This window comes from Macrosteles quadrilineatus, unplaced genomic scaffold, assembly GCF_028750875.1.
Source record: "Macrosteles quadrilineatus isolate MER2022 unplaced genomic scaffold, UCM_ALF_1.0 Scaffold_5__1_contigs__length_97177068, whole genome shotgun sequence".
Lineage (NCBI taxonomy): Eukaryota > Metazoa > Arthropoda > Insecta > Hemiptera > Cicadellidae > Macrosteles > Macrosteles quadrilineatus.
In genome coordinates, this window is record NW_026542598.1 from 86,223,383 (window position 1) to 86,232,582 (window position 9,200).

The 9,200-nt window shown below is 34.3% G+C and overlaps 1 protein-coding gene across 1 annotated transcript; it reads right to left on the reverse strand.

Annotated features, from left to right (window-relative positions):
* Positions 1 to 7,294: 7,294 nt before the first annotated feature.
* Positions 7,295 to 8,659, reverse strand: LOC128995758 (uncharacterized). Its single transcript, XM_054420776.1, has one exon. The coding sequence runs from the start codon at positions 8,657 to 8,659 to the stop codon at positions 7,295 to 7,297; it is 1,365 nt and encodes a 454-aa protein (XP_054276751.1).
* Positions 8,660 to 9,200: the final 541 nt, after the last annotated feature.

A 9,200-nucleotide genomic window follows, 5' to 3' on the forward strand; every position in this document is an offset into this window, starting at 1 on the left:
TGTTTAAGTACATGTAGCACATGTATATGCATATGTAGTACATGTATATTGTTTGTTAATAGTTATTTTGTACTATTACATTCAAAATGAATAAAATAAATTAATACAATATATTCACTCTTTTTGCAATTTTTTAAAACAATACAAGTATTAACTCTTAAATACAAGCCTGCTAAACTTGGTTTGAACTTGTTTTAAAAACAAGCAGTTAAATAACAAAAACAATTTTTATTACTGAAATATTTATGCACATAAAACTTCAATTAATATTACCAATAAATAGATAATGCAGATTAAAATAAAACATTTCCCCCAAAAAGTCATTCTTACTAAGTACTGGTTATGTATAATAACTTCACCCAAATAATAGAAGTGGGTTTCATTAGGTTAAACAATAAATTATATACCGATAACCATTTATTAATAGGTAAAGAAGTACAGTTACTATTTACCTGACGATAACTCAATGTAAGCTTATACTGTATTAGAAACCGCTTGCAAAGATAACGATACACCAACTCCTAATATACGTCAACAACTGTAATTTACATTTGGTGCTGAGAAATAACAGAAATAAAACGCTGTGTTAAATGCCCCTGAGATACAGTTTGCACTCACCCCGGATCCTAATGGAAACCAATCTTACAAAACTTCGCAAAGATTATTTATGTTAGTAAGTTAAATATTTTGTATAATTTTCAAACTTTTAGTAGTACAGAAATATTGAATTCATCACTAGGCAGAGTAATGTTAAGAAAATTGTATTTTATAATTGTCTCCTCAAGTTGTACGAACAGGACTTCAAATAAAAAAAAAATTGGTTCTTTTCGTAGTTGAAACAGGTCCCAGACACCATTATTAGGCGATCAATTAGTCTACCTAACCTAAGATGAACCTGAAAGCCGAATTGTAGCGCTCGCCTTCAAATCTGAAAATCGCTGGTTCGATTCCAAGCGATGTAGTATCCAGATCCAGATGCCGTTTGTTCTTGGGCTACGCGTTAATGATGCTATGGAACAAAAGGTTGAAGATAGTAACAAGACCAGGGTTTGAACCGTTCCCTTTCATAACGTAAACAATGTCATTTGCGTAGAAAACACACAAAATAAAATTACATTAAATATTAAAAAGACAATAGTTTCACAGGTTTCACACACACACCTACAAAATGTCTTTTGAGTCAAGAAGCACACCAACAAAATAAAAATAGTAAACAATTAAATGGCCAAAATACAAATTAGCGAGAATATATTTTCCAAAGGATATTTTCCACCTTTTATAAAACTAAATTTTATAAGGCACAAAAACCAACAAACCAATTCAAAACGAAATTATGATTAAACATTTGTCTATTTTTGTTCCTAACTGACGACCCTACTAAATATTATTATCAACAGATAAGTAGTGGAGGGTGAAGTTTGGAGACAATTCAGCAAATCAGATGCTGAACACAGTAGACTTGGTTATTTGGACTCTGATTTCCCAAAGGCCTCTGAAGCTGTAGCCCGCAGTGACTGAGATCATACATTTTATATTCAAAAACACAGCTTGTCGTGGTAAAAACAGTCATTAATAATGTGACCTTTGTGAAAAATCTACAAAGTTTAAACTGTATGAATATATTAACAATGTAGCTGTAAAATGCGAAAAGAATATAGTACAGATTAAAATTATATTAGCTTTGACGCATATTGTATGTGTGTTACGCTACTAATGCTTCAATAACCATCGAGTGTTTAACCATCGAGTAAGGTCTATTATAGAATGTTTGTAGGCCTACAGTTTATCAAAAGTTAGCTATGATATAAAATAGACTGTATTTTTGCTACAGAAGATCGTGTTTATGGTGTTTCAGAATAAAGGGATCAGGTTATACAGAAATATATACGGCCCACTACGACTGCTGGGTTAGCTGACAACCCAGAAAGCTAAAAAAAACAACAATTTTTTACGCTGAAGGTTACGTTAAAAACTGTAAATTTTTGGATAGTGTAGTTTCATATGTAGTTTTAAATGTAGTTAAATTATGTAGTTTACTTGTTTATGGATACATTCAGATCAAATTTAGCAAATTTACTTATTTCATCCTATGATATTAACATTTCACTGCGAAACGCACCGTAATACCTTCCTTGTAGCAGCAAACCTAATTCCTCTCTTAAACTAATTTGATTTAAATAGGGTATGAATCTGGCCTATTAGGAAATATTTACGTTAAGGTTCAACATGGCAAATGAAAATTCTCTTAGTCTGTAGGTTTGTTTTGGCAGGTGTATTTATTACTTGAAGAACTGATTCTATTCATTCTATTCAAACTGACTATTCATCAAAATAAAGTTGCAAATGAAAAAATTTCCAGCAATGTTTAAAACTCTGCAAATTTGATTATTAATTAAAACAGCCATTCTTATGTAGTAGTATAAAATTGCAATACTCGTTTCACCATCTAAAAACTGTCTTAGGTTATGTATTTAGACTTGGGAAGATGTAGTAAGTATTTGATGAACAATTTGAAATTTCAACAATGTAGAGTTCTTTTGTGCCGAATGTCAGCAAATTTAGTCGAATGACTGCTATATGAAAAATCAGTAAGACAGAAACACATTTTTAAAGGAAATACTACATCGAAATGCCTACGCGATTTTTCAAAACACATAACATTAACTTGGTAAAAGTCTTGAACTAATTTAACAACCTTTAGGCTATGAGTAGTCAAGGTACTCATAGGGTAGTCTAACCTAGAATAACAGAGGACTAATTAGTTAGTTAGCTAAAATATCCACATTTAGTTTAGTTCCTTTTTCCCTGTCTCAGACACATTAATATCTCACGGTCTGAAACAACGCCAGCTGGCTCAGGCTGGGCTGCAGTTTGTTTCTTGGATTAACTTTTAACGTTTGACGGATAAAATAAGATATATTCATTGACTATTTTTGTTATAGTCTGAGAAATATACATTAAATAATTCCTAGGAAAATCTGTAGCGGGCAGTATTTTGAAAATAGGTTCAATATATTTCAATACATTGCCCCCCAGTAACATTGAATAATGTCATGATTCCACAATCCAACGAAGTTAAGTACCTTGGTATGCATCTCGACAGACGGCTTACGTGGCATTCACACATTTGGAACAAACGACTTCATTTAAATTTAAAAACAAACAAACTAAATTGGCTTATTGGCCGAAATTCAAAATCATCTTTTGAAAATAAATTACTTTTATACTAAATTATATTGAAACCTATTTGGACCTACGGTATCCAACTCTGGGGAACCACTTCAAACTCGAACATAGAAATAGTTCAACGATTTCAATCCAAAACACTAAGAAAAATTTTACAAGCACCTTGGTTTGTCACAAATAAAGTTATTCGTCAAGATACAAAATTACCCTATGTTAGAGAAGAAATAAAAAAAACGAAGTGAAAAATATCAAAGAAAATTAGAAATCCATCCAAATTTCCTGGCAGTTAACCTCCTCGACAATAGTGAAGCTACATATAGGCTCAAAAGAGTTAATCCAATAGACCTTCCAAATAGTTTTTAGTTAAACTTTTTAAAAGTTTTCGTATGTTAGTGCACTTGATGGAGTGTATCTAACCCATGTTAAAATGGTCATGAAATTTACTTATTGTTCTAGTATAGAATAGATTGTAAATAAATACTTGTTAAAAAAATGTACATTTGTTCCGTATTTACTGGTTGAAACGGCTGTTATGTCTACTTATTGTTTACAATGTTTATATTCAATTCTAAAAAAATGAATTCCAAATGAGAAACAGCTATGTCAATGCTATGTTGTAATAATTTTTGCAATTAACTACCTCAATATCATACAAGTAAAATTGTGAAAATATGCATCCATAGACAAATTAAATGCTGTATAACCAACAAACCGCAGCACAGCCGCGGCTAGGGAAACAACTCTGCTCCCAAGGGATTTTGTGAAACCTGAAAATCTCCCTCGACAAATTGAATTGTTTCTGTTTAGTTTCGGCAATTTGAGATCACTGCCTCAATATTGTTGCCAACACACTGTCGTGTTTTGGACCCTTATGTAAAATGGTGAACACCCTTGTACGTAAAGACTATGTTTGGAAAAAATACAATTTAATCAAAGTTTTTAAAAATAGTTTACGTTTTATTTTAGTGTATTCCACACCTCCTGACTGATTTGGTATACAAAAATGAAGTATAATGTGTTGGTCACGATGGTAACGATTGAAGTAGTCAATATTACATAAAGTTATCTATTTCATTACACATCAGTATATAAAATGACATGTGGTATGGTTGTTAGTGAAGGTTCCAAATGAAATATAAACGCCTTAGCAACAATAAAAGTTGTATGTTCGGATACAATAAGTTACTTTTAAGTGAAGTTGGAGCAATAAAGGAGATTTAATACAGATTTAATGTCTCCAAGATAGAATTCCGCCCGAAGCAAGAGATTTAGACGAAACCGCCTTATCGCCAGCCCAGTTGCCTTATGCTGAAAAATGTGCAAAAGCATTACATTTATGACTCAGATTGCATATCGTGGCATATAAATTTAGCGTTGGTTCATAGAACAGGTTAAGATGGTTGCTAAATGGCATTTGAGTGTTACGTAATGTGCATACATATCTCATTCGTCGAATGCAAAAATAGCAAAAATGTTCTTGTATATTTGTTTTGTTTCAAATGAGTATATAGGCTAAGTAATAAATTAGGTAAACAAATCGTGCTTATATCTTTCAGTGTCTTTTGTGTTTATGATTACTCTTATGTATTCCAAGGACGGAGATAATTTAATATCAAAGTACTTGACATTTTATTTGTTCTTAATTCTTTTTGGTAATGGTGGCTTTATAGTGTTTGAGAAATGATTGCAGACATTTTGCATAACGATTACTAAAGCAATATTCACGACGATTCGTGATCTGGAATCTGATCCCGTCCTCAGATTGCAGTTGAGAAAGTTACTTAACTTCTAACACGATTAGTAAACAAGGCCAGCTTGATCCCTAAAGGTTGTAAAAATTAGCTTTTTACAAATCGTGATTGAAAATTTCCGCAAAAATAGTGCAACGTTCAAGCACATCATGGTCCAGTTTTGAACGTTGAAAGTGCTGCTGACTTTTCTTAGGATCCAAGGGGTGACCTTCTTTTTTACCAAGATTCAAACATTTCACCTACTCAGATATTTGTAACTGGGACCATTAAAATTTAAAAAAAGGAGTGTAAACTGGAATTAAAGGTATTGCGCAGTTTTTTTTTTACTTTTTCACCCTATACATAGTATTTGGAGAAAGTATTGTTTCCGTAAAAATGTTCTAGTTTAAGTTTCTGGAGGATATATCCGTTACGGGTATATAACGGGGGGTTACCTAGAAGTCCAACGATTTAGGACCCAATAAAAAGTTACTGACCTTCTCAGGATCGAACCGGCAACCTCTTAAAGTGCACGAGCACTATAGCCACTACACAACTAGCCACTACACAACCATATAATTCCTATCCTAATCTACAATTTGAAACGCACAACAATATAGTTGCAATTTGTGTCTGGCATCGAAGTAGACAAGTTTGTTGACAACAAGCAACAAATCACCGAATCTGAAGTTGTACTGGACTGGGTTATTCGCTGTGATTTCCCTGAGGTCGTGCTGGTTATTCACAGAAACATAGCCTGTCATTGACACTCGCTTTCAAACAAGATTTATGTAGGAGTTGTCTCGATCGGGTATACGACTATTATAAGAAGTACGCTGACAGAATTAGAGAAGAACAGAAGTAGATTAATTCGAATACAGTAAAAGTAAAAATAAATTACAATACCGACCCTCCTATCATATTATAAAATATCAACTCATTTCTAAAATTTGTTCACCTGTTGCTCGAATTCAGGTGTTATTTCAAAACGAATAACAGTCATAATTTCCGATGACTTAAAAGAGTCAACTCAAAGATAATGTAATCAATCACTCCACTCCAGTCATCGACACTGAAAACGAAGAACGCTCTTGTGTGGATCATGTGTTTATTATGAACAGCTGTAATTAATACAAATTATTCGTCCGTTTAAGTAAAAAAATATTTATATTTTATCCATAAGAAATACATTGGGATTTTGATGGCCTGTGGGACAAAGCCCGAGGACTTTTATTTCGGGAATTGATGAAAGGGGTCATCTACACAAACAATACTTAATTTTGACACATTGATTGTAAAAATCCGTCGGCCGGAATTCCTTAGGTTTATCAATAATGAAGATATACATGGTCTGAGTTACACTCCGGTAATCTTTGAGTTGACTCTTTTTAATCTCATTTTAAATATGACTGTTATTCATTTTGAAATAACTCCTGTAATACTTTGCAATTGCTCGAATTCGAGCAACATGTCCACTAGTTTGAAATTAAACTCTGTTGTGGTGTTACCTAAAAATCTAAAAATACCCGATACTCAAGATTTTTAAATTAGACAAGTGGATTGAAATGTACGCTGGTTTTAATGTATGATAGCTTTTAATCTTGTAAAGAAAACGTATAAATTTCGAACCATAATACTGTAACATGGACTTTGATTAGAGCGTTGCTACTCAAATGCTAGAATTCTGCTCTAGGTCCTTGATTGTATAATAGGAATTGCCAAGAAATAAAGTTTTTCCACTATATCTAAGATTTCTACACAAATGAGTTAATTTGAGGGTAAATGAGGTCGGTAAATACGACTTTAAAATTTCTAATTCCTCTTAAATCCGGATGAAAAATGTGGCTGTTATCAGGACCACCCCTAATCCTATTCATCCCTCGTTGTCCCACGTCACTAAGGGTTAAAAGGAGCGTGACTTAAAATTGGGACGATTAGTCACTTAAGCCCACCACTGATAAACCTTTCCTTTGGCAAATATCTCTGCTGTCAGTCTGTACTCAGTAAAAAAATACGTAGTACACAGGAAAACATGTGGGTATTTCTCAGCTTGGTTTTTTTGTAAATATAGGAACAAAAACAAATAATTTCCTGATGAATAGAGTTAGAGTAAAAGACAAAATGTGCCATTATTGTAGGGAAAGCTTTTTGTTCAAAACAGGAAGTCAAGTGCTGTATTCTGAACTAAGTATTAGTTATGTTAGACACAGAGAAAAATACATTAACATTGGACGTTTTTATTGCACGTGATAAAAGCACTAGGTCTACGAACTTTACAAAAAAGTGAAAATTGTTATTGAATTCGTATATACTTTACAACATCGTTTTATGTTTTAATACACGAGTTTGTACAGGAGTTTAGATTGTTTTACAATTCTTCAGTTTTTCTTTGTGTTTGTTGTGCTAGAAATATTTCCTGCCACTGACGCTACATCTTTGGACGCACTTTCCAATGGAAGATTTTTGTCTTCTTGGCGCACTCCGTTTCCCCAGGTAGTTTTCTTAATTCCGCAAAAAATGAACGGAAGACTGAGCAGAGTCGCAACCACTGCAGACATCAAGAATAATTCACTCCAGCTTTTGAAACTGAACTTGATACCAGAAACGTACGATAGGAAACTTCTGATTTTATCGTCAAACAAATGCGAGAACCACAAAAGAATCGCGAAAACGACCCCAGAATAAGCGGAAGTGACTTCAAGAGCGATTGCATTAACGGTTGTCAGAAAACTTGCTGAGACAAAATGTAACATGACACAGCACGCTAAAACCGTCTCCAGACTACACCCAGCCGCTTTGACCATGAGCAAGGTGCAGTAGAAGATTGGGAAGAGTGCACAAGTAATTGTTCTTCCCAGAGCGAAAGAAGACAATAACTTTTGCGAAACTATGTAGTCACTGAACGATGCACAAAGGAAATACGCCAATGTCTCAGATGAAACCACCATAACCTCCACAATCTGTTCCGAGGACACATCTAGATAAAGCTCTTGGCTGGCGTAGATCAAAAGTTGTTCGGAAGTAGATACGATCAGAGTACAAGACAAAATCAGCAAAGTCAACACATAAGGAGATGTTGAATGTGCCATACTCTTCCAAGGAATTATTTTAAACGTCTTAGGTTTTGGGATGTATTGAAATCGAAACAGAATCCACCAGCAAACAGCGGTGACGAAACAAATGCAAGCGTTTATGTAGCACAAGACATTCCAAGAGGGTCGTCTTCTAATTAGGAAACCACCGAGCAAGTGCCCTAACGATTTCCCCTCCAGTAGAATACCCACGAACGCTGTTCTTTCGCCGGGAATCGCCCACTTTCCGGCGAGGGAGCAAACAGCTGCTATCATCATACCTTCGGCAATCTTGCGCACCAACAGCATGCAGAAGAAGACATAGTCGTTGTGGAGAATCACCAGATACGATGCTGACGTCACTAAAACACACAAAACCAAACCTAGCAGCACTGCGTTCTTACCACCATATTTGTCCGAGTATATTCCCGCGAAAAACGTAGAGCAAATTGGAATGTACAGAGAACAAATGTTGAAGACTGCGTCGAACTGTTGTTCACTCCAGTAGAAGACAGGGTACGCCCGACTATAATGTCCGGACTTGTGATTTGGCCGAGGAGAACATACGTCGTCATCGCCGAGCCGCTTGTAATGCAGATTTGTGTCTGGGAAACCGGCGACTTCATAAACCAATAACCTCTCACACCTGATGATTAACTGGGAAATAGCCATGATAAGTGATAGAACCAAGGCTGGCTTGTATTTGTTGCACAGTGTCTTGAACATTGTCTGGACTGAGGGAGCGTATTTTTAATTTGCATAAGTCTGTAGGTTTTGGGATTCGTGCAGTTATTGCATTTTTGTTTATGTACATAATTTGTAAACATACTAAAATTTATAAATATTAGAACGTATGTTGTCATGAATTAAAACATGTGTTTTACTACGATGTTAATGTTTGTTTTCATAACGTTGGTTGTTGGTTACGAAATCAAGAATATTATAACAGAAACGGAAAGGATGGTAAAAATGAACAAATGACGTCAGAGGACAAGGAATTGTTAGCAAATAGGCGGAAATATTTAGTTAAAATATACTAGACTTCTGCTAAAGAACAATAAACAAATAGTGAACATTAGAATACCCATTACATTAAATGAACAGAAACTTACGTTAAATTTGTCTTCAGCTTCTTATGATAAACCATAAGGACAATAGTTCACCATAGAGTATCTTTTTAACTCTAATAATGACGATATTTAACTAATGTTTG

Coding starts and splice junctions, on each gene's coding strand:
- LOC128995758 (XM_054420776.1), bottom strand. CDS start 8,659: ATGGCTATTTCCCAGTTAATCATCAGGTGTGAGAGGTTATTGGTTTAT.